General features: G+C 36.8%; 2 protein-coding genes across 2 annotated transcripts in view; both read left to right on the top strand.

The window, feature by feature from the left end:
* LOC129265264 (pecanex-like protein 1) overlaps positions 1-5,600 on the top strand; it is a 62,346-nt gene extending 56,746 nt beyond the window's left edge. The window contains exons 30-33 of the mRNA XM_064102536.1: positions 780-1,010; positions 2,751-2,854; positions 3,621-3,771; positions 4,728-5,600. Of these exons, the coding sequence (XP_063958606.1) occupies positions 780-1,010; positions 2,751-2,854; positions 3,621-3,771; positions 4,728-4,919 (678 nt within the window). The 3' untranslated portion in view covers positions 4,920-5,600. The remainder of the gene's footprint in view (positions 1-779; positions 1,011-2,750; positions 2,855-3,620; positions 3,772-4,727) is intronic.
* LOC129265265 (pecanex-like protein 1) overlaps positions 5,053-26,292 on the top strand; it is a 41,427-nt gene continuing 20,187 nt past the window's right edge. Inside the window, exon 1 of the mRNA XM_054903273.2 lies at positions 5,053-5,216. Within this exon, the coding sequence (XP_054759248.2) occupies positions 5,053-5,216 (164 nt within the window). The remainder of the gene's footprint in view (positions 5,217-26,292) is intronic.

Genomic DNA, 26,292 nt, shown 5'->3' with positions numbered 1-26,292 from the left:
TGCTTGGTCCAGAGAGATTTGTCATAATTTACACTGTCATAATGGCCCTCAAGATAGTTATCATACAAAATGAGGGTAAAATGAATCTGTAGATGGAATTGGAATAGAAAATTAGTTCTTATTTATGTTCTTATAGTGTTCTGTTATTGGTATTAAAGAATTACCCCCAATCTATTAAAGAAATGAAATGAGTAGATTTCTTTATTGTTGATTTTTTAGAAGAAGTTTTTTCAGACTTTCCTTGATAAGCTGTCTTTCTAATTGCATTAAGAAAATTTTCTTTAATGTCTTTTGGTAGATTATGTCTTTTAAATAATTTTGATGTTGATAACAAATGCAAAATTTACACAATTAAATTTTTTTTTAACAGTCTCTCAATATTGAAAGCTTTTAAGGAGGACCTTAATTTTGAAATATTTGTTTAAATTGTGACCCTGATCTTTGTTTTGTTCATATTCAATTAATACAATGAATATACTAATTAATTTAATAGCCATTGAGATGTAGTATGACACCTGCTTGTATGAATTCACCCACTAACAAAGTAAATGATATGAAAATTATTTATTCATTGTTAAATTGTTTAAAACCAACTATATTTTGTCTCCCTGAACCGCTGTGACAAGGTGGTGGATACTTATGTCTCTACCACTAAAAAGTCCTTGGTGATAACATTGGAATGGGTGTATTGTTGATATTCTATGTATGAAAAAGAAAACTTTTCAATATCATTTGCTTTTTTCTATTAAATATCAATATTTTTTCTCCTCCCTTTACAGAGTATCATTTACTATGTTGTCCGCTGCCCAAAGCTGAATCAGTGGCTTGAGAGTGAATCTCTGTCTGCTGCCCTCGAGGGCACCACAGTACCCAAGTACGTGGACTGTGACCCGACCTTCAACCCCAAGATCGATGACGACTATGATCAGGTCAAGAAGGGGGTTACACGGGATAGTTTCTGTGACTGCTATCTGGAGTGGATTCAGCACTGTGCAAGCAGACGTCAAGAGGTAGGCTAGGAGATCTACCTCTGGTTAGATCTGTATTCTTGAATGCGAGAGACTAAGGGTCACATTAAAATTAGAAGATTTTCCATTTTGGTTTGGAATAAATATTGTTTTCAAATCATAGACATGCCTACTCCCGTGCATTAGAAGGAGACCCTTGCTTTAGGGACTCATTGTGGGTGTTTATTGAATGTTGTCAGCACAGACCAGTTGTCTTTCTCCGACAGTTACCATAGTAACTGAGACCAGAGCTTCTCAGCCAATCAAACCCAAGGATTTCTCAGAAATTGCCAGAGCTGACTATTTAGTCAGTGCTGATAACTTTCATGAAACACCCCTGCTCATGGCTCCATTTTATCACATTTACAACCAGTCCAAAGCTTAACGATTTATTGTAAAGTTGATCAGTATGCTTGGTTGCCCATAATGGACAATGTAAATCGAGCATAAAATTTAGCCGTATGATCAAATGCTTAGCTTTTTTTTATTATGCAGCCTGGTTTCTCACACATAAAATGACAGCCCATTCCAATGTGCATGATATATAATCCCTGGCGGTCTCCCCCAAAAAGTGACAATTTCCTCCCTACAATTTTTCAACTTGGCATCTCTGATATCCATGTCATGTGATATAGTGATCATGTGACTCCGAGCCCCTTTCATCAATGAAAGATTGTGACTTTGGTAGCTGACTGATTGCCTTAGTTATCTGTGGTTCTGCCTTGGAGGTTGTACCTATTCTCCTAACAGAAATGAGATACTCATAAGAATGATGAGAATGATAAGAGTATTACTCATAGTGATGCTGTAATTGTCACTACCCTTGATAACCTAGTCACGATGACCCAAGAATGAAAGAGAACAATTTCAACTCAATTTAATTTATTGACCATTAAAAACATCAAAATATTTGCCGAAATGACATTATACAAATAATAATACAGAACATAACATCAGAGTCTTACCAGGGTAAATCAAATACAAGTTAAAAGGTACATAATTATAATGGCCAGGACACCTGAGAAGCAAGACTGCTTATAATCAGGGCCCTACAAATAAACCGGTTACAAAATAAACAAAAACACACACACACACACATGTACCCCAACACAATGCAAAAACAAACAAGATAGATAAGAAAATGTCATGAAAAGAGATGATAAATAAAAATACAGATGGAGATATGAATTTTTGAATAACTAAATCAAAATGACTTTGATAATGTCTTGAATCTAGAGAGTGTTGTACTGTTTGTAATATAATGTGGGAGTGAATTCCATTCTTTTGCTACTATATATCTGATTGAATTGCAAATAAATTTTATTTTATAAAGAGGAATATGTAAATTGCTATGTTGTCTTGTAGAGTAATTATGAATTTGAGAGTTTGTTTGAAACATAAGAAATTTTCTGGGAGGTTGCCTTTATGAAATTTAAACTTAAAAATCAAAGTTCCTTTATTTGGGGGATGTTTGACTTGTGTCTGAGATATCGATGAAGCAATCATTAATGGTGAAATTCATTTTAACTCCACATAGATGGATTCGTCCACATGTTTTATTGGTATTGCCATATGCTTACTGCTTTTTTAATTAATTCATTAATTGGTATGTTGAATCAGACCTGTTACTTGAAATATACAATAGTATGATTAAGCATAACTCTAAGGGTGCACAAAATCATGTGCAGAAAATTACAATTAGTTTTAAGTGTTGATTACGTGTGTACATGTTTTCTTACCTAGCCTCTTGAGAGTGGTAAAGATTCTCAGTTGGTCACCCTATGCTTTGGACTATGTGTGTTAGGACGGAGAGCTTTAGGTACAGCATCACACCACCTCTCAACAAGGTAAAACACTCTGTCATCTTGGAAACTGAATATTTCTTATCATCTGATTGTGTTTGTATCATTGCATGGTTTTCCTTACATAAATTAATGTTCATGCTGTATTCAAGATCTCCAGTATTAGTGTTACAAAATGAAAAGTAGTAGTATGCAATACATTTAATGATACATAACCACATGAAGCAAAGAATACAACCATTGCCTAATATCTAGGTGGCTTACAGTTCACCATTATGTTGGTCCTAAAAGGGACTGTTGGATAGTGGAGATCAAAATTTGAATGCAAGAAAGATCAAAAGATAAGAACGAGAAGTATCTTATGTGAAGAATTGTGAACTAGATGAGAATTGATGATTTGGAGCAGAAATTTGCAAAGTCATGGCAGTGTTGAGGAGGTGAGCTAGAAAGCTCATCGCTAAATGAGTAGATATCACGAAATATATTTTTCACCCTCGGCTTTCTCTTTCTTACCTTTCATTTTCATATCTATCACTCCACCATCCAACGGTCCTTTTCTGGATTAACCGCATGGTACATTATAAACCATGAATCTCCTTTACGCTATGTATACCACCATGCAAGCCTCCAAAGATCATACCGTAGTGACCTGCTGTTGCATATAGATTACAATCAGTGTTTATAGATTACTTTCATATTTAAATCATACTTTTTGTCTCGCCTGAACGAAGTTCAGCAGAGACCTAGTAATCACTTTTCCTGTTGGTCTGTTAGATATGTAACCATTCACATATGATTGATTCTCTTTCAGTATCCTGGAGTCTTTCCTGTATGGTCTACACGCGTTGTTCAAGGGTGATTTCCGTATCACGTCTCCCAGGGATGAATGGGTCTTCCAAGATGTTGAGATGCTCAGGAGGTGTGTTGCTCCGGGTGTTAGGATGTCTCTCAAACTTCATCAGGTAATTTATCTTAGTTAAGACCCTAAATGCGATTTCATTGACATGTTTCAACAAATTTAGTGGAGAAGTGTGATTCATTGTCCCTCTTCGTTTCTTTACCATGCACATCTCCCTTTGTCTTTCAATATACCTTATGTTCCTCCTCTTATACCCCCCCCCCCTTCGCCCCCACTGGATGTTACGATGTCACTAAAGCTTTTTCAGGTATAAACTTTCTCATCTTATTGTCAGAATCTCATTTCATTAAAAGATTTTAGGAGAGATGTATAACTCATATCCCCTCATTTCTTTACTTTTCACATCTCTTCTCCTGTTTTCTTTCTTTCTCCCTTTCTCTCTTTGGCTGTCTTTCTCTGTCATTTTTTCTCTTCCTCTAAGTTGATGGATTTTTTTTTTAGAGGGGGGATAGGGTAGGAGGATACCATTATAAGTTGATTTTTTTCTCCAAAGTATCTATTTTAATATTTGATTTAAAATATGCCATGTCATGTATCAGCATATATCAGCAGAGTAAGTATATCATACTCAGCAAATAAATTTGATAGCTCAGAGAGCATTGCTTTATCATTATTATCATGTTTTATATGCAGAATGATTTTCAAAGTTTGGGGGGGGTAGCTAAACATGCTTTTAAACAAACTTCACACCAAAAAGCAGGGGCCGCGGAAGCGGGGGGGCTGGGGGGGCTTTGCATGGTCAGCCCCCCCACTTTTGGCTCAGCCCCCCCACTTTGAAAACCGTTCCGCGGCCCCTGAAAAGGGTGAGGGGGTGAAGCCTCGACAGCTGCCCACTTCCATTCCACAGCCCCTGATATTCCATTATTATTGTTATTATTTTGTTTATGATATGATGCAATCTCAAGTCCTGAACAGAAGTTAGAGAAAGCTAAAAGTGCATTTGACTAATCATGTTTGATAATTGATATTCCATTATTATTATTATTATTCCTGTTTTAGGATCACTTCACATCTCCTGAGGAGTATGATGATCATCAAGCCCTCTATGATGCTATTTCAAGTCATGAAGAGAACTTAGTGATAGCTCATGAAGGGGATCCAGCATGGAGGAATGCAGTCTTATCCAACACTCCTTCACTTCTAGCACTCAGGTCAGTCACAAGAGAGGTTTTTATATCTTATGTAAATTAAATTATTGAATATTTTTATTTTATTTCTTCTTCATTTACGGGCTGGATGGCCCTCTTCAGCCACAGGCTGTTCAAGGGGTCCAGTAAATAGCATCATGTGACCAAACATATTCTTGCTATGATGTTGAAACAAAATGGCCATTGCTATGATGACATCAATGATGGAATGGAGCAGTATTCCATCATCGATGTCACAGATTATGCAATCTTTCGGATGCGCCAGTCAACAAGTTATCTCCCGGGAAAGTCCCGGCTCAGACGCTAATCAGATTCCGCTGAGCATGGTGGTTAAACAAAGGTAGGTCAGTCAGTGGAATTGTTAACTCTGCAACCAGGATCTGTAAGCGTAGTGCATGATCTAGGTTTTGGTCCATCATTAAGAATGATTTTGCATCTGCAAAGTACCTTTATCCATTAGGGTATTGGTAGCTTGTAGAAAGGTGATATGAAAAATAACATCAAGAGGACTTTTTTACTTGTTATTATTTGCAAATCTATTCCACTGGTATAGATATTAAGAAGATTTTACAAATAACAGAGAAGTGAATTTCTGTATTTTGTACCCAAAAAATGAAATTCAGAGGCCCTTACAAGGATTTTGCTCTTAGAAAAAAACACTTACCGTAAGTAACGGTGTATTAACCGCACCCGTGTATTAACCGCACCCCCCATTTTCGGATGGAAAAAAAAAAAAAATCATTAAAAAAAAAATTTAATCAAACTTACTTTCTATCTCTAATATGCGTATTTAAGAAAGAGTCAAGAACCAAAAAATATCGAAGAATTACTGGTAAAAAATGATGGGAAATCAGCGCTTCGTCACTTATCTGCAAGTTGCCGATATTATTGGCCACTTCCACACTCCGAGTCACCTCACACACACACATATGGTACCGGTGTTCATTGCAAGTACCGATACCAGCATCAACATGGGGGCTCACCCATACGAGAAGATCGTTCATATCATATTTCCTGCATCACAGCCCCACTTTTGCTTTCAGAATTCTGTCTAGCATTCAATGTCTTGACATGAATTTTAGACAAGGGAATACGGGAAGGTTCAAGATACGAGAAATTCGCAATTTTGTTCAGGTGTTTTTCTTGTCTGCTTTGAACCACTACCGGTAGTTCTCAGTACGTGTGTGGCGGTATCTTACAGACAGCAAAATAGGGAAAAAAATGCTAGTACCGGTATACCGTATTTTCAATGGGAGCTCTGGGCGGGAATAAAGTGAATAATAATTAAAAATAAAAAGTCGGAAGGAGTGAAGATGGGGATTGAAGATTGATTTTGAGATGATGGATGATAGAGAGAAATGAAGGAAAGGCAAATGAAAGAAATTAATTGTCAAATAATACCAATAATTTGTCAAACAAAATAACTTCCACGGAAAGGTAAAGCGCCAGCTTACGTTGACGTTGCGATAAACATTACACATGCATGTCTTATTCGGCTAGCTGCACCGCGCTGTGCGATCGATTGGCGTCTGAACTTTGCCGCGATGACTAAAAAATGACAACAAAGACAGAGTCACACCATTAAAAAAAGTCAGTTTCATGAAGGTAGGTGCGTTTGTTACCGTGATATAACTTTGAGTCATAGTTGCTTCCCTTTTATACCCGCGGCTCATACCCCTCTAAACGGGATTGCCCCAAGCGGCTACGCTCGGCCACCCGACGCGAGTTGAAAACTGGTAGTGGTATCGGGCTGAGATTGGCTTGGCTCAGACCTGTCACCGTGTATAAACCGCACCCCCGACTTTTGATTCTGTCCCGCCGAGAAAAAGGTGCGGTTAATACACCGTTACTTACGGTAAACACAACTGGAAAACAATCTGCATCAATCCCAACTGTAAGCTTCTAATTGGTTGAATACCAACTTGGGTTTGACTTGTGAAGTTGCATTTGATCACAGCTGTCTATGGATTGGGCCATATAAGTCATGACAAAACATCTTTGAAACAAGAGTTTGAGCACTGCTGTTAGGTTGTCTTTACTATCAAGTGCTATCAAGTTCATAGTGTTGAGGCCATGGTGACTTACCATAACCACTCCTCAAGGTCAAGACATTCTTGATGACAAACATACACTTGACACCTTGATGACCTTGATACTCGATGTTGGTTGACAGCAGTTGCTGTGTGTTTGTAGAAGGTATTAATGATGAAAACATCCTGTTATTAATGTTGCAGTATGAGTTAGAGGGACGGGTTGGGGCGAGTGGAAGTGTAAGGTGTGAGAAGTTGTCTTTATCAAGGATTGACAGTTCCCTTTGGCATGAGGCTGTGAAGGTGTTTGTAGGTAGTTATGTTGCTGTATGATAACAAATGTGAGCACTTGCTGTCTAAGAGACATAGGGGTGCTGCCAGGAAATGTTTGCAATCAGTCAAAAACTTCTCATGCAAATTTACAATTGATATAGCAATTGGTTTTACTGCTTGTTGCAAGAAAAGCTGACCAGGGCCCCATCTTACAAAGAGTTGCGATTGATCCAATCAACCACAACTATGGACGGCCAGCAACGTCAACCTCTAAAATGCAAATTTGTTCAAAGTATGTTCTAGATATGATGTATATTCATACATTCATCACATTCTTGACGATTCATTGTGATTATCTTTGTTTACTAAGGAGATTGTGAAAATTTCCTGAAGAAAAAAATTATGATATTGATGGATTTCCCTACAGTAGAGATTGATAAGATCAATGGTAACTCTTTTGAAAGAAGTGGCCCAGCTATCAAGTCCAAAGTTGCAATTAATTGCCTGACTTAAGATTGATTTCTGGACCCAAAGTTAACATGCAATTGATTGTAAGTTTCTTGCAATGCCGTAATTGTGACTTAAGCATTTCTGAGTTTCTTTGGTGTGACCAAGGCACTGTAACATGAAATATATGATCAGCTGTATAATGACATATGTAGCTGTCAGTAAATTTTAAACCTTGTATGAAAAGCTACAATTGATGTTATTATTACAATTATTGTTATTATTTCTTATTTTGAGGGACCCTTAGTTAATTTGTGAAGATAATAGACTATAAATGAAATGAATTATGATATTTAAAAAAAATAAACCTCTCATCATTACATTGTTAATATAAGCCACATCATATATCCCTTTTAGGCAACACAACTAAATTACGAAATCACACTGCATGTATATGTAGACTTAGAAACCACAATCACTTCTACAAAGCACTTTTCTGCAAGTAGACTTGGACTCTTCATCTTATGAACTTTTAGAGTGCAAGCTCATAACAATATTGATTTAATATCCAGATGAAATGACCCATTAACCTTATTTCTTAAACTTTAAGAGGAAGTACACTGTTTACTGACTCAAGACTCAATAGCAGAGGAAAGGGGTACCTGTTTGTTCGAAAACACAGATTACATCAAAACGAAATAATCATCATTTTTACAGTGGATTGATGCCAACAATAATGATGTTGTATCAACACTCCGTGTGCATCAGTCAGATAGATTTCATGTAGACCCCAAGTTTGTACATTGCTATTTGGTCCAATTTCCTGATTGTCGAGCACCACTTTGACTAGACCTATCCAGTCTGCTATCAATATGGTTTAATTGTCATTTGGTCCAACTACCATGTGTTCTAGTATCCACCTGTGCTACTTGGTTTCATTTGCCATTAACAATTGTGCAATTGTCTCTGTTTTCACCACTCTTTCTCGTTTTCACCATACATCTATTGAACATTACATCTTTACTGGTTGTTCCTATCAGATAGACTAGGGTATTAGACCAAGTGGAGAATTAGATGAAATGGATACATAACAAATAAAGATGAAATAAAATTGTAATTTGGAGAAATAACGACTAGGCCAAAAGAAATGTAAATGAATTGGGAGACAAAATGGGAGGGTACCTTGTTAGTTGAATCTAAACATACTTGGACAGTAGCAGATTTTTATCTAGTGGCAATTAACCTGTTCCAGAAGTATAATAGTCTTGAACACACTAAGGTCAAATCATTCAGAGATGAAGGAAGAAATTGCTTGTCATCCTGAAAATATCCATTCCAACAATCATCCACAGCATATGATTCATTTCAATCAATCTTGGCAGTAACCTAACACCGTCCCGAGACCAACCTACTTGGATCACCTCGGTACTGACACTTTTAGGTCATGATCCAGGAGTTTTTAATCAAGGGTCCTAGGACGATAGGAGGACAAACATGGTGATCAGCTATTTTAATCTGCGATGTTGCTCTTTCATGTTAGCATCTTTCCTTCCTGTCGGAGGATAGGCGTATCATATCCAGACACTAACATCCTCACCTGAATGTTAACAAGGGAATCTACTCCCAATACATCCTTCATGATTGACATGGTCTTAATCTATTCTAATCAATCATCCAATTTGCTTGGCAGGTATGTTTTTTAACTTGACATTGATGCATTCTACCAAATTTTCAAGCTGTAGGGTCCCATTGCTTGAAAATCACTTTTGTAGTTTTATTGTCTCGCCTGCATAGCAGAGCGAGACTATAGGCGCCGCTTTTCCGACGGCGGCGGCGGCGTCAACATCAAATCTTAACCTAAGGTTAAGTTTTTGAAATGACATCATAACTTAAAAAGTATATGGACCTAGTTCATGAAACTTGGCCATAAGGATAATCAAGTATTACTGAACATCCTACCTGAGTTTCAGGTCACATGACCAAGGTCAAAGGTCATTTAGGGTCAATGAACTTAGACCATGTTGGGAGAATTATTTTCAAAATCTTAACCGAAGGTTAAGTTTTTGAAATGACATCATAACTTAGAAAGTATATGGACCTAGTTCATGAAACTTATGCATAAGGTTAATCAAGTATCCTGCTCGAGTTTCAGGTCACGTGACCAAGGTCAAAGGTCATTTAGGGTCAATGAACTTTGGTCAAGTTGGGGGTATTTGTTGAATTACTATCATAACTTTGAAAATTTATGGATCTAGTTCATGAAACTTGGACATAAGGTTAATCAAGTATGAGTGAACATCCTGCCTGAGTTTCAGGTCACATGACCAAGGTCGAAGGTCATTTAGGGTCAATGAACTTTTATCCAAGTTGGGGGTATTTGTTGAATTACCATCATAACTTTGAAAATTTATGGATCTAGTTCATGAAACTTGGACATTAGGTTAATCAAGTACCACTGAATATCATGTGCGAGTTTCAGGTCACATGACCATGGTCAATGGTCATTTAAGGTCAATGAACTTTGGCCGCGTTGGGGGTATTTGTTAAGTTACCATCCTAACTCTGAAAGTTTATGGATCTAGTTCATAAAACTTGGACATAAGAGTAATCAAGTATCACTGAACATCCCCTGTGAGTTTCAGGTCACAAAACCAAGGTCAAAGGTCAGTTAAGGTCAATAAACTTAGGCCATGTTGGGGTAATTGTTGAATTGCCATCATAACTTTGAAAGTTTATGGATAGAGTGAATGAAATGTGGACATGGGTGTAGTTGGCAAGTCTTAAGTCACCGTTCAAATGTCATTTATGGTCAATGAACGTGGTATTATGTCATTATATGAATGGTGTTTTTGTGAATGATTATTTTATTGTAGTTTTCAAAGTTAGCACTGCTGCTACATGTATATTAAATCGCGTAATGCAGGCGAGACTGCCAGAGGCGTTCCACTTGTTATTAACTTTGACATTATAGTACATGTGGTTACATGTACCTATGGTGTCTTGCTTTTAATTGGCTTTTGAGCCCTTTAAACTTGGTAGTTACCATAATGACAGTTGATTGGGAATAGTTAGTTTTCATCTAAGGAGGTGTTAGTATGGGATGAGTATTTTTATATTTCCTGATATATAAGATTTTATATAGGCAAGGTAATTTGTTAAAATGTGGAGCATTGTGGTCTGGAAATTAATACACAATGTGCTGCACTCAACCCAGGTGAGGTAAATGTGTACCAACAGGAAGTAATTCCTCAAAAAGCTGTGAGCATCAGAATAGTTAGTCCAGCTTATCTTGAGCACCCAACATGGTGGATATGTTAGCAATATACATGTATTAATACTATGAGCAATGATCATGGTAATTCTGTTTCATATATTTCTCCCCTTTTCATTTTTTATGGCCAAAAAGGGTTTTTGCTGTAAATGTGAAAATTATATTATCATACCAAGTGGTATGTTAGCATTCAGGAAAAGTATTTAAAGTACAGTTTCATTAAAAACAAAGGAATGAAAATCTTACACCCAAAATATTAATGACAAATATGAATGTGTCAGCAGAAGTAAGTTTATTTTTATTATGTATTCATACCTGTTTCTCTCACACCCAGTGCCATACCATGCACTTCCATATCTCTTCCAAGCATGAAATCCCTCTTGGAACAAACAGAGATATTCATATGTCAGACCTTTGAAATGTACTTCCTGCCCCCTTTATCATTCTACTCGTCTTGTTTCTATTGTTGTACTACCAGGGGAGGGGTTGACCACATTAATTAGAACATACACATCCGTACGGTAAGCCAACCGTTCTCGAACGAACGGTGACAGACGAGATCTGTGGGTACGCCCAAGGCATGCCCCTAGATCCGGGAATTCCTGATGATCCTGAATGTGCTTCACAGAGCTGATAGGTCATGATTCAATCTTAATTATAACTATATAGTCAGGAGGGATCAATTATCAGAAGGTTTGTAAAGACCTGGGGCACATACATGTAACACAAAGCTTATGATCGTAGAACATTTTTCTATGATTAATTGCATTGACTACAATGTACAATCAGTCGTGAAAGATTAATCGCTAACCTTTGTGTTTCAGAGCCATGTTGCCTTTTTAATGAATTATGGTCGACTTACTCACATGTAAAGTATCGTGTTTGATTGGATTTATGTTCACTTGGGGGCAATTCCATAAAATATGTACATCCGACCCCCTATATGTGGGGCCTTCATGACATTTTCTGTCTCTGATTTTTGGTTCTTATGACAGTCTATAATGCTGTCAAATGACCATGACTTGGTCAGTTTTTTAAGTGAAGTAAGACTTAAGAAAAATGGGGGTCGGATGTACAAAAGGGTTGATCATTTTATGGAATTGCCCTTGGACTACAAGTAGAGGGTCTACTTCTCACTTGGTCTGCAAGCACAAGTGGTCTACTCAGAAAATGTAAGAACACATGGGCTAAACCCATCTGGTCTACTCTGAATGTGGTCTAATTGGCATTCGGTCTATACAACACCTAGTTTAATTTCCACTTGGTCTATTTCTCAATTGGTATAATGCCCATTTTGTCTGAATTCCACTTCATCTATCCGTTCTTTTTTACTGTCAAAATGAAACTTTGGTTCATAAACAATCCATCGAAATCATATAGACTATTAGACAAATATGAGACAAAATGGCTCAGAAAGCCTAACTTGGAATAGACAGATTGGAAAAAATGGGCTAAGTGGCAGTTAGACCAAATGGTTAGTAGACCAACTGGTTGTAGACATAGTACCATGTGGGATAATTTACATTCCATTCCTATTAACATCTCTAATTATAATTCACTCTGTGTCACATTGCTATTTGCTTCACATTTTTGTGAAGACTGCTACACAAAAATTCTTTGTGAAGCAGATTTTTTTTAATTATTTTTTACACATACGTGTTGGACTGTGCAGAACTTTATTGAGAGCTTTTTCCCTATGACCAAAATTGCTAATCAAATTTGATAAGAAAAATTATTCCCTGTATGTTGTGACTACCCTTACTTTAGCAAACCTGAGTCTAAAGGGAGTTGCTGACCACATTAATTACCACATTTATTTCCTGATGTGACATCGATGAAGGAACATCCCTTAATGCATTATGACAGATGAAATCTATTAGACCCACCCAAGGGATGATCTAAGCTCAAATAGTCTGACATTCCAGACCCAATCTAGATTCTTTTTGATTTATTTTGTTTTTGATGAGATCCTTTTTGTTCATTTGATATACAGAAGTTGATTTACTGGTGATATAAACAATATTGAAAACAGTTTAAAGTCATATGAAAAGTCATTTGAATAGCATATTGAGCTTTTGATCATCACACTTTCATTCTATGAAAGCCTAAGGGAAATCATAGTGAGATGAAATTCAAGTGTAAGAGCCATTTTTTTTTTAAACTGATGTGAATTTTTAAAAGAGAGAAATATAGCTAGTGCACCAAGATTAGGAATGGTTCTGATTTTATATGTTATTTATATAAAATTTTTCATGTTATTCATTTGTGAATATCAAAAATCAATTCAGTTCTCTCTATCACTCTCTTCTGACCAGTTCTGAGTCTAGAAAGATTTTCCACATGATGATTTTTTTTTCTGCATGATGCCAGATAGAATAGAAGTACTATTTCATCATCTGGAAAAAAAGTCAGTTATCCTAGAAATAAGGATTGCCCTGACCTTATTCAAACATTAGACTAATAATTGACCAGGAGATCTATCCATTCATCTGTATCAATCAGTTTTAAGTCACTGCCCTGTCAGTTGTGTATATTAGTAGGAAGGGGTTGATTTAGGGTGGGGCTAGGGGTAGAATAAAGTTGTGAAACCATACATTGATCATCACCATAGGGTTTTTGTTAAGTTTTTATTTGATTTTTTATTTCACATAAGCATGACTAAATTGTGCTTTAAGTGATTTATTAGTTATATGTATAAAGTCTATTTAAGTACACATTTACCGAAGAATACAATTTTAAAGTTATTTTCACGATGGGACTAGTAGTTTGCGATAAGTGTATAAAGCTTGTCATAGTACCTTCAGGGTTTTGTATGGAATAATCAATAAATTTCTGTCATTTTAGGCAGATGTATTATACAGATGATTCAATGTCATATCAACAGATGCACCTTTATGGCCCGAATTCACAAGGGTGGTTTTGAAATCCCACAGTTGAGTCCATGGTTAATGCAGATTTCCTGCATAAATTACGCTTATTTTACCACATATATTAAAAAATTCCAATGCTGATGCGCGCTTTTGTCACAGTGCGCCAAATTGACGCCTGTTGCCGTGGTTATCCACGCTATTTTATTCATGAGTCCACTGTTTTGAATTAATGAGTCCACTCTTCAAACAGTGGACTCGTAAATAAAATAGCGTATCTAATCATAGTAACAGGCGTCAATTTCGTGCACTTTGACAAAAGCGCGCATCAGCATTGGACATTTTTTACACACGCACCCGATACATGCAAAATTAAGCATAATTTATTCAGGAAATCTGCATAAACCATGGATTCAACCGTGGGTTTTTAAAACCACCTTTGTGAATTTGGGCCTATATGTCTAGTAAATTTCTTTATTTCTGTTATTAATATGAACACGTATCAAGCTCACTTACAGAGATACTGGAATAACTGGCATTTATCTACATGGGATAGCATAATTCATTTTTGTGCTATTTCTGTATATTCTATTAACCTTTTCCTTAAGCTTGTCATCCTGAAAATAGAGATGGAGAGGAAATTGTATCATTTAAGTGAATTAAATTATTCCATCAAAAGCTTAGCAATTATTCAAACATTCCTCCTCTGTTTCATACCCAGTGTTCTTGTAATGACTAATAAACAGGTTTAGGTGAAGCATAATTCATGATTCATTATGAGAGACAGTGCTTTGGTTCATGTAAGTGTCGACAAGAGAATCAAAATCAATTAAGCAATGTCTAGGTGCTTTGACGAAGAGAGGTGGAGTGATGTAAAGAGGAGGCAACTAAAAGTAACTGAAACCTGTGTCTTGGGTGTAATTGAAAAGTCAAAGGAGTAGTGAGGGAGTAGAAAATGAAGCCTATCTTATATTTCATAAAATTGAATCATATTGCAGTTTATCAGTAACATAATGCAAATTGACATTTTTATTATGTGATGGAATAACCAAGTTGTTGGAATTTGTTTTCCCCCCCAAAATAGAGCTGTCATTTTCCTGTCTTTGTGTGTTGATTATGGAATGAAAATGAACAAATTTTCAATACCATTCTTCTAAGAATTGCACTATTTTTTGTGGCATGAATGTTGTTATGCTCAGGATTTCTGTAAATAAACCGGATATTTGATAACAAAGGGGGAATGGAACATGACAGTGTGATTTTCTATGTGTGTACAAACAAATGAATGGTAAAGAAACTGACACAAACAAATGAAGCTTATTATTAACTTACCGTACATCAAAAGAATGCTTGAAATTTGCACTCTCCAATTAAGCATTATTCATTCTTCTCTATGTGTAATCTAAACCATTCAAGCTCTTGTATTTTTTTAACCCATAAGTGAGCATGCTTTAACTATTCATGGTACAATAATGCTGTTTTGCTATAAGCAGTATCTGCAAAATCGGATCTGTTAGCATTAACTCAGTGGCTATGTCCCATAATAAGAACTGGTTGAGTAGATCTAAAAAGAGATCAAAATTGGTAAGGTGTGGGACGTGTATCTTAACATATCTTCGACCTGCAGAAGCCCCTCTCTCTGTCGAAGGAAAAGCCTTGATGTGGGTTATCAATTGAAATCTTGAACTCGAGTTAAGAGTTTATTCAGTCTGGTCATTTAAACTGGGTCAGATTAGGGGTGATAATCCAACTATTACCTGGATAGCTAAGTGGAGACCTGAAGAAAAGCCTTGATAGAGTAGGTTAGATCCAGCCCTGAAGCAGTCTGGATATGAGATGTGGGTTAGTGAAACAGCCTTAGGCTGTTCAGGGAAAGGGAAGGTACAGGCCGCTTCATGCTGAACGGCTTCTCGCCTTAATGACAGCTCTTGATATGCAGGAGCTCTGCAGCCATTTCTAAGAGCAAGTAATTGAGAAAAGAAAAAGGTTCAAGTAGAAGTGTGCTGGTCACTCTAAAATAGCATAAGTTTCAGTTCTAAATGATTTTAATCATTGAAATGATATCACAACTTATTTTTTAAGACACTGCAAAATGAAATTAATCTGTACTTGGAGGATTTGTTCCATGACATATGTTTCTGTGACAATCGCTCCGCGGTAAATCCCACTCACTAATGGAATGACTGACTTCAACCCTGGATTTAAAGTAGAACTATATTGAAAATCGTAAAAATGGAGAATCATATATCAAATTAAAGGAGAAAATAAGGAGAACACGATGGTGTAAATCATTTATCATGGAGACCGATGGAACTCAGTTAATTGATAGTTCAAAGTTCTCTCTCTGAATGCTTCAAACACGCAGAATTACGTCCGCGAAATTGGGGATTTTTTTATGACGTCACTTTCTGTACGAGAGGCGTGATTGGCTCTCCAACGTGAAGCTCCACTTGCATGCAAAACCTGTTGCGAGGGTACGTTTTCTCTACATTGTCACTGAATACTTGATCCCGAAATGAAAGAAAACCCAGAATTTTATCTAGATTTGGATTTTCAAATTGATGATTATGAAGATGAAGAGAATGATGATGAAGTTTCTAGCTCTAGAAAAACAAAGTGACGTGGATAGAGGTATACATTAGGGGAATTACGCCGGTGATTATGAGTCGGACAATTCAACTTGCATGCCGATTCGCTACCAACACATGCAGCTGATAGCTGCACCGCGGGTCAAATCCATGAAAATGAATTCCATCACGACCACATCCAGACAGAATCTCTTTCTTCTATCAACATCATAATGAGAATGAAAATAATGATATAACTGTACTTACAAACAAGTGAATATATCCGAACCTAGGCTGAAGGTAAATCAACTCAAGGAATAACAGCAGACGATATGCACCGACGATGAATTTCACGTGGCTGGGAGATTGTCACTCGTTCTGTTAGATAAAATTTCTATCTCATTATTTTGACTAAATTACGAAACTCGGAGAATTAGTATTCTACATAAAAATTAAGTAACACCTGGTACTATATTTTTTGAATTACGATAAAACCTTTTTGAAGCAAAGAAAATGAGGTGAATTAAAATTAGATATAAAAGATCATCCGCCTAGCTCGCATTCGATTGTAAACAATCAGCAAGGCGAGCACATAGAGTTGGATAAAGCTACGCTTTATCCAACTCTATGGGCGAGCAAGCCACTGAACTGAAAATACGTATTTTCAGTTCAGTGGAGCAAGCTGGCCATGTACTTTTGATTGTTTGTTTACAATCGCATGCGGCTAAGTGGGTGATCCTTTATATCTTATTGTAATTTACCTCAATTTCTTTGCTTCAAAAATATTTTATCGTAATTCAAAATATAGTACCAGGTGTTACTTAATTTTTATGTAGAATACTAATTCTCCGAGTTTCGTAATTTAGTCAAAATAATGAGATATACATTTTATCTAACAGAACGAGTGACAATCTATTCCAGCCACGTGAAATTCATCGTCGGTGCATATCGTCTGCTGCTATTCCTTGAGTTGATTTACCTTCAGCCTAGGTTTGGATATATTCACTTATTTGTAAGTACAGTTATTTTATTATTTTCCTTCTCATTATGTTGTTGATAGAGGAAAGAGACTCTGTCTGGATGTGGTCATGCTGCATGGAATTCATTTTCATGGATTTGACCCGCGGTGCAGCTAGCAGCTGCATGCGTAATTGGTAGCGAATCGGCTTGCAAGTTGAATTGTCCTACTCATCATCACCGGCGTAATTCCCTTAATTTACCACCATCCACGTCACTTTGTTTTTCTAGAGTTAGAAACTTTATCATCATTCTCTTCATCTGCATAATCATCAATTTGAAAATCCAAATCTAGATAAACTTCTGGGTTTTCTTTCATTTCATGATCGAAGTATTCAGTGTCAGTGTGGAGAAAACGTACCCTCGCAACAGGTTTTGCATGCAAGTGGAGCTTGACGTGGGAGAGCCAATCACGCCTCTCGTACAGACAGTGACGTCATCAAATTCGAGTCAATTCAGAGACCGATGCGAGGCATATTTCGGAGAGGCATTTTAGCGCTTTTTAATTGGCGATTAACACCTTATGTATTATTTTCGTTATTTTTGAATGACCTAATGGAAATCCTCACATCATTACCTCTCCACTGATATATAATAAGGCCATATTCATAATCAATATATTTCTCCTTTAACACTATACCCTACACTGCACTACATTAACCCTGAACCTAGTATAAAACCCTATAGCAACCCCAATCCTAACCTAGTCTGCAGGCAATGACCCAGATTTAAATTTTGATCAACAGCTGTGTCTCCACGCAAAGACTATCACATACAAAATTTGCTGTTTCAATTCAGGGTCTGAGCGAGAGGGCCTTCAGTACACAAGGCATGAGTAGGCTGCAATTCAGACCCTAACTCGAGTGAAGGGTTTTTTACAGCCGACGTGTCCTAACCCTAGATCTTAGATTGAATAAAGCCCTGAGCAGTAGTTGCAGGAGCAAATGTTGTGTCCCTGGTGGATGAGGCACTACGTGCAAAAGTTTTGTCAAAGGTTAACTTAGGTTATCATTAATGTGACAAAAATCCCTAACCTGAACTACACCTTATTTTTTACAGGTTCTATTCAAGCTACTTATCTTTACTTCTTGAATACTTGCCTGAATCTTAGCAAGCCTTTGATTTTAAGTCCAATTTTCAATACCACAGTTTACATTTTCATTGAGGAGGGGGACGTCTGATCAAACACATATCCTGTAAATCCCCAAGAGAAGTAAAATGTGATTTTTTTCTAGAGTTTACAGATGGAAAGTTCAATAACATCAATGTTTTTTTTAGATTTTTTCCCCCCTCTTTCAGTAGGACAGGATAGCCCTCTTTCAGGAACCTATGGCTGGCAACGTAAAACAGGTGATCAGGGTGTCGGGTTTCATCTCCGTCTGTGACATAGTTCTTCCTGTACTTGGGTTTCCCAGGAAGGTTCTCCAAATGCTCCTGAAATTCATGGAATGATTGTTGGCACGCCCGGAGTAGAGGGGATTCACTGCATCCTGGGCAAATGTTCCGATGAATTGAATGAAGGGGTTTTAGGAGTCTCATGGTTGTGATTAAAAGTGTCTAGACTAATGTTAACAATGGGTGTGATATGAGAGTTAGGGTGGTATGTTCATATCAGAATAATTCTTATCTGATGGAAGAACTTGTCGGGTCTTGGAGAATAGTTCAAAGGGTGGCTCAGGTAATATTGGATCTTGACTGAGGGAATCCATTCAGCCCTCTTCATATGGTAAATGGTCAATGGTGGTGATTTTTTTTTTACCCGATTGCTAAGAAAGCATGAATGCCTGTAAGCAAGCAACCAGAGGACCTATGGCTTAAGGTCCTTTCCGAGGGACCTGGTAATGAGGATTCTCTTATTTAAGGGAACTAGTTCCCGTATTAAAGGGAACTAGCGGACGAAGTGGGAATCTACATGTAACCCGGGTCACTGGATCCGAAACCCCCGCTCTTCTGACTGAGCCATCGTGCCTCCATATATGTGCCCTGTAGTTCCTTTTCAATACTATCTCTCCTTCAACTATCATAAAATTTAATCTTTATCTTGGATTACCTCCTAGTTTATATGTTGTAAGATGTGAATTAGAATGGAGTTTTTCTTGATCCAGCAGATTAAAGCAAATAGTTGGTAAGATTAAGAAGATGAGCAAATCCAATCTACTGGACTGAAGTGATTGAAATTTGTTATTGTTCTCAAGTAATATGTAGAGAATTCAGATGATTTCTTTCTACAATAATCAAAATCCATATTTTATACTGAATTATACTTAAAATTTCAAAAGCTTTTGGTTTTTATTTTAGAACCTTTTCATGCTCAAACTTCTGTGTTATTATAATTTGTGTGAGGTTCATCTTTCGTAGCAACAGATGTATGCAAGGTGGATTCCATAATTGGAATTATGATGATATGTAGCAGGTGATTGGGTGCATCATCAGAGTTCTAGGAGGGGTCAAGAAGTGACTGACACTGTCTCATAGGTAACCTTGGTTTTGTGTGAACAAGCTGCCATGACTTACATCATCAAGAATGACAATACTCGCTACGTATGTTCACACCAATGTCTCATAGCTTACATTTGTTCCATGTGAACAAGCTGTCATGACTTACATCATCAATGATGACAATGCGAGCCATGTTCACACAACTGAAATATTGCTGTGATACAGTTTAAAACTGACAGATTGTTTTACTCAGAAAAGTAATATATAGGAAGATTTTATGTTAATGCAAAACTGGATGCTGCAAGTTCTTGGTAAAGTTTATAAGATGGCATGCATACACAATAGCCGGAAATGATTAAAGCTTGTAGTTTTATTGGGTAGTACCATAACCAATGGCTATTGAAATCATTTTTTGATTTGAACACTTGAGGCAGTTCTGTGCCGTATGGTTATAAGATGATCATTGTCTTGGATTCTGAGATTGATGAAAAAGTCCAGAGGGCGTTTCCTCAACATATTTTGTTGTCTGACAAGTTGTCAGATCTGAGAACTTTTCTTGGTTTTGATTGGCTGAGGAGCATCCCAGCACTTTGTCTTGGGTAATTTATGCCCTGGGTGGAGAGTGGCAAATTTGCAGAGTACTACCAGATGAACTCGGCTATCATGCATTGCCTTGATCGATAGCTGACATTTCTCTTTTCAATCTATGAAACATCAATACATATGAGCCAGTCTTCTTCCGAGTAACATGAATCACCTGTATGACCTGTACAATGAGGTCAAGATGACTTTCACCAAGATAAGGAAGGGTGGGAGCTGACTGAAACACTGTTGAAAGTCCTGTAATGACCTGTCTTTGTGCTTTGGAATCGTGAATGTTAGACACTCCTTGGTAATTTAGAACAAAAGTCTGAAAGTGTTTACAGCACTCCAGGATTGTTATACTTCTCTTGGAATGATTACATAGTAATATTTACCCAGTGTAGCCACGTCAGCTCTCTTGAATTGTTCTCCCAGTGGGCCCTGCAAAACATAATGTTTTTATCATTTTTCTGATAATGTTGAGCACCAGACAAGAAGCGCCCATTGTTATTGTCTTACATGTACGTATGACTTGGCCGGGATAGAACCCACGACCTCCCGTTCATCAGGCGGGCAATTTAGCCACCATGCCTGGTCTCAAGAAAAATAAGGATATATAAGGATTTGACCGGATATTCAAAATGAAATCCTTTGGCCAAGCCTGACTGGAAAACAGCTCCATCTATCATTGAAAATACATTCAGTAGATCTTCTAGGACACATCGGACACATCTATGGCATGAGGTGGAGTGTTATCATTACATGAAAGTAATAATACATGATTTATGATGATGATTGATGTCATTAATTTTGCAATTAGGGTTAGTTTTGCTTTGCTTAAAGGAGGGGAAAAATCCTCTGGTTAGTGCACTCTCCGCCTCTATGTGACTGTCCCATAGGTGGTCTATGTCCTTCTGAGGTAGCAGTGTGATTCATTCCGTGACTTCCATCTCAAAGTTCAAACTGACATTATTCATACAATCAGGCCGTGTTATTTCATTTTTAATCCCACACAATAATTCAAGGAATCTGTCTGGGTGAAGAGGCCCCCTTAAATTGCTTGGTTGGCCGTGCTAAATCTCTTACTCTGCAAAGTGCATAGAGAGATTTTTTGTCTATTATGTGCTTCACATATTAATCTTTGTTATTATTATGACTACAGGTATATGTATGTACAAGATTTATCAGAGCTACCAATTTTGAATCCAACCTGTCCTGGGCAGATGTACTCTAATATGCTAATCATTAAGATTTTTAGCATTCTTCTCTACCTCGCTTCACCCAAAGGAAAATGTCACCAGTACTAGGGTAAACTCCTGATCTTTTAAACATAGATTCATGACATGGATTTATGTAATATTACATATTGAAAAATTCAGTCACGCCAAAAATTGCACAGACATTGCTCCGGGGCAGTATTTCTTATACTGGCTTTAGTATTAACAACTCAGACAGTTCCAGGGGTTACAGATATCAATCTGCACATTGCTAAAATTAATCTGGATACTGAGTTAAGTTGAGATAAGAATCTTCATTTTTGTGGTTTGTCTCTCTCCCTCCAGCCTCTAGGTTCGGTATGCAGGTACAGACCACAGGAGTCATGGTTGCCATGGAAATAAATTTCCTTGGCAATGGTTTTGATGGTGTATTGCCAATGTCCTGTTGAGGATTTTGAATGGTTTATCTTCTAAGAGCAAAAGTTTGTTTTGCTTTTGTTTCTGCCAAACAAAGCAGAATCATGAAGCTGAAGATTTCTGAAATGCATCAAGGTGTTATCAAGTTCAATCCATAGGGTAAAAGGATATAATTCTCATTGATTATAATGTTCTTGAATATTTTTTTTTCAGGTATCTGAACAGATCTTTTCTATCCCTACACATGTACATATTATTGTTATTCATTTCAATAATATGTGACATTTTTCTTGTTCTAGTTCTTTTGTAAGTACTTTCTTTAAGTGATTATATTTAAAAGATATATATCTCAAAGTACAACTTTTGATGTTTGTGATATTACATGTATTTAGAAGTGTGATCGTACTTGATGGAGGGAGGGTTAAGTTAGGGCTGTGGTTGCTCTTCTTCAAAACACAATAACACATTTTCCCATAACAAACATAGTTATGATATTCCAAACAACAAATCATTTATATATCACCTTTTTGTTACAATGGTCACAATTTGAAACAGATGTTTGTCATTCCAGACATTCATTGCAATTCACAATGGAGACCAGCTTGGTTTGGGGTATCCTGTAAACTTCAGTTACAGTGCCACTTTAAGTCTGCATGGTCATACAGACCACATCCCACCAGGGAATGTGCCTTGTTCTGGCTTCACTGACGGTCGCTATGGTTACATATGTTTGTATATAGTGCTTTTTTCTGCACCTAGGTAAGACTGGATGAAATATATATAATGTGACTAAGGTTCTTGTTCCTTGTCCAGGTTAAAGGAGTTTAAAGATTTTCATGGACATGCATGAAGCATAAAATACTTTTTGCCCATACAGTGACTCAGCTCCCATAAGTGTGTTTACAGAAAATGTTGAAGACATAAAGGGGGTGGGGCATAGATTAGCGAGTGATCTTATTCATTATTCGTTTTGCAAAATATTGATAACTGTTGAAATGCTGTGGAGTAAGCATCAGACAAATAAAACGCCTAACTCCCCCCCCCAAAAAAAAAAAAAGACATGAAGATATTATTATTAAAAGATGTAAACAAATAAACTTGAAGATGTATTAATGGAGATTATCTATTATTTTTCTATGCCTCTATCACATTTTGACAAATAGTATAACTTATTTAGTAATCATCTATTAACTGTTATAAGACTTTTGATTCATGCTTTATTGTAAAGTTGAGACTTCAAAACCTTTGTTATTCTCTAAAGGTAATATTAGAAGTACATTGAATGTAACACATGAACTTTAATGATACAAAAACTCTGATTACCACCAACATTTGATATGATGTTAGTTGTAATATTATACTGACTTTTGGGGGGTTTTGTAAGACAAGGCTGCCTTGCCCATCCACTATCACTAACAAAATGACTCATAGAGGATATCTTGCCGATCTCTTATTACTACTGTGTGACACAACATTACACCTCAGTCGTCGGCTAATTCTCCTTGTCAGCATGTGCAAGTTACGTTGCTCTATGCTCTACTTTAATCATGAGGTTCACCTCTTTACATAATTCCTTGGCATTTTTATGCCATAGTCTGGCGTCACATCTTCTGCTGAGAGTCATCAACATTTTTTTTTTGCTGCTCTAGATGTAGGTAATTCTGTTTGAAAAATATTCCCTAGAAAGCTGTAGGCCTACTTTTGAAAATACATAATATATATAAATGCTTTGGGGACCGGCTAATTTTGTTATGATAATGTGATTGGAGGCCTCTGTTTACAGTACGTTAACTTTAAATTACTTTTCTGATGAATGAGTGAATTACTGGTAGTCTCTGGACATTGAAACTCTAATAGATTTGAATCCCAGCCATGGTGTAATTTCCTTCAGCAAGAAATTGATCTACTATGAGCTGCACTCAACCCAGGTGAGGTGAATAGGTATGGCAGGAAGTAATTCTTCAAGAAGCTGTGAGAATTGGAATCGGTAGACTAGCATAGCCGGGATAATATAGGAGAGACTTGAGCACCTAACAAGATGGATATGAATGCTGTACAAATACTGTATATTATTATTATTACTATGTTTATAGTAATTGGAATATACATTTTTAATTATTTTAACAAATATTAAATTTGCACCTGCTGGGGGAAGGGTGTTAAAATGACATACTTCTTTTCTTCTTCCATTAGAGAACATCCCTCTTGAAGAGTATTGTCATACTTGTGCAGAAAAGGTGCAGTGGCAGGAACACATGTACAGAAAGTGCAGTGATGTACTGTACAATATACAAAACATTGAAGAATCTCATTTCTTTATGTCATTCAAAAAAAAAATTGAAGGTCATTGTTAGAATAAATGGTAGAGATTACTTATTCAAAAAGTACCAAAATAAATCAAGTAATATAAAAATAAAAGAGCAAAGACCATGAAACTGCATAATTTGCTGTGCATCTTGTATATCAAAGTTCCTCTTCCTGAGCAATTATTAGGCATTTCAAATGGAAGAAATGATACTCTTTAAGAACGAAAGCAGTAGGAATGAAATGTTCTTTCACCCACATAGCATTAGATACAGTGACTGACAGATTAGATCCGGCATGTTTGTTGTGTTCTTGGTGATACCGAAGCCCGGTCAGTGGCAGGCGAGTATAACGAAGGGAAATCCAGGCATTTACACCGCGACCGGGTCTGTTGAATCCAGAGGGACACGGCCAATTGGTTTTATATGTTGCGTGGATACTGCTGTAAACAGTCTCTGGGATTCAATTCTGACTTTATATGGAGTTTGGTTATCATGTGATGAGATAAAGCTGAAGGTGCTCTTGCTACCCCATGTAGTTATGAGAAAGAGAAATTTAGAGGAAAGTGCCACTTTAATTTCAATTAGTGCCGTCTCATCTATTTGGGTGGCTGGATGCAGATGTGACCTTTGATATACCACCTTGATTTCCTCATTCATAATTGTCTCACCATTTCTGACCATATGACTTTTGAATTCTATTTAAAAAAAGGTCATATTTTTAAAGAGAATGCCACTGCCCCCCCATTGATTCAAATTGGCTATTTTTTTGTTTTTAGGACCTCATAATATCCTTGGCGTTTGATACAGTTGGTAATAATAGGCATTTATATAGCGCCATCTACATGTACCTAGAAATATTCTACCGAGGCACACTATTATTACCCTTGCTTCAGCTCGAGCTGCTTTTCCCAGTGCTCTGCCTTCGAGGAATTAATCCTGCCTCCTGTCACACATACACCCAACCTGGGTTGAGTGCAGCACAGTATGGATAAATTTCTTGCTGAAGGAATTCACGCCATGGCTTGCATTCAAACTCGCAACCATCTGTTTCAAAGTCAGAGTCATGAGACTAATCCACTCAGCCACAACGCTCCATTATTCCTCCATTCATTCATTCATTCATCCATCCATTCACCCTTTATTTTCATAATTTTTTGTACACAAAAATCTGCATCAACTAGCAATCCTCTTTAAATACTTTCATCATTAATGGATATTATTGAACTGTATGACTTTTGGCCCACACATGCATTTCATTTTGTAGACCAGTTTTATCGTATAACATCCGTGAGTGAGATAATTTATATCTGAGCATTACATCTGTGAATCTCAGATCTTTTCGCCATCTATGTGATATAGGAAATCATGAAGACGCCATCTTGGACTGATTTTCAAACCATTGAACCCCTCTTTATACCTCAGACACTATTTAAAGGCATTGGTTATGTTAACTCTGATTTGACTTTTTAAAATCTGAGCTGCAATGTCTATTTGTTCAATGTGTCTGATATTTTGTAAAAAAATGACGCCCTGAAGAAAATGCACCTGAAAGTCATTATTTTAGTGCTTCAAAAAATAAGTGATCAGCTGGAACACGATCCCAATTTTATTCCATATTCTACATGTGATACAAGTAGACTCCCCAAAAGATAAATTGAATGATGATTTTTTTGGTCTACACATAATTCTTTTTTCTCCAAGGATGTTTTTATTGATATGAAGAATATTGAATATGACACTCATCAAACTTGTGGATTTAAACAAAATAAGACTCTTGTCATGTTAACCTATGTCTGTAAGTAGAATTTTTCATCTCATGCTTTCCGTCTCCTATCCGTAGAGTAACACTTGTCAACCATTCACCAACCGAAAGCATTCATGTGCCAACACATACAAACAAAAGGAATAAAAGCCCTATCTTGAACTTGAGGAAGAATATATAATATAGTAAATCCTGTGACACAGGCAACCAGCCAAATGCAT

Source organism: Lytechinus pictus, chromosome 7 (genome assembly GCF_037042905.1).
Source record: "Lytechinus pictus isolate F3 Inbred chromosome 7, Lp3.0, whole genome shotgun sequence".
Taxonomy (NCBI): Eukaryota; Metazoa; Echinodermata; class Echinoidea; order Temnopleuroida; family Toxopneustidae; genus Lytechinus; species Lytechinus pictus.
Note: the sequence above shows the minus strand (reverse complement) of the source record. Positions and strands in the feature narration are given on the sequence as shown.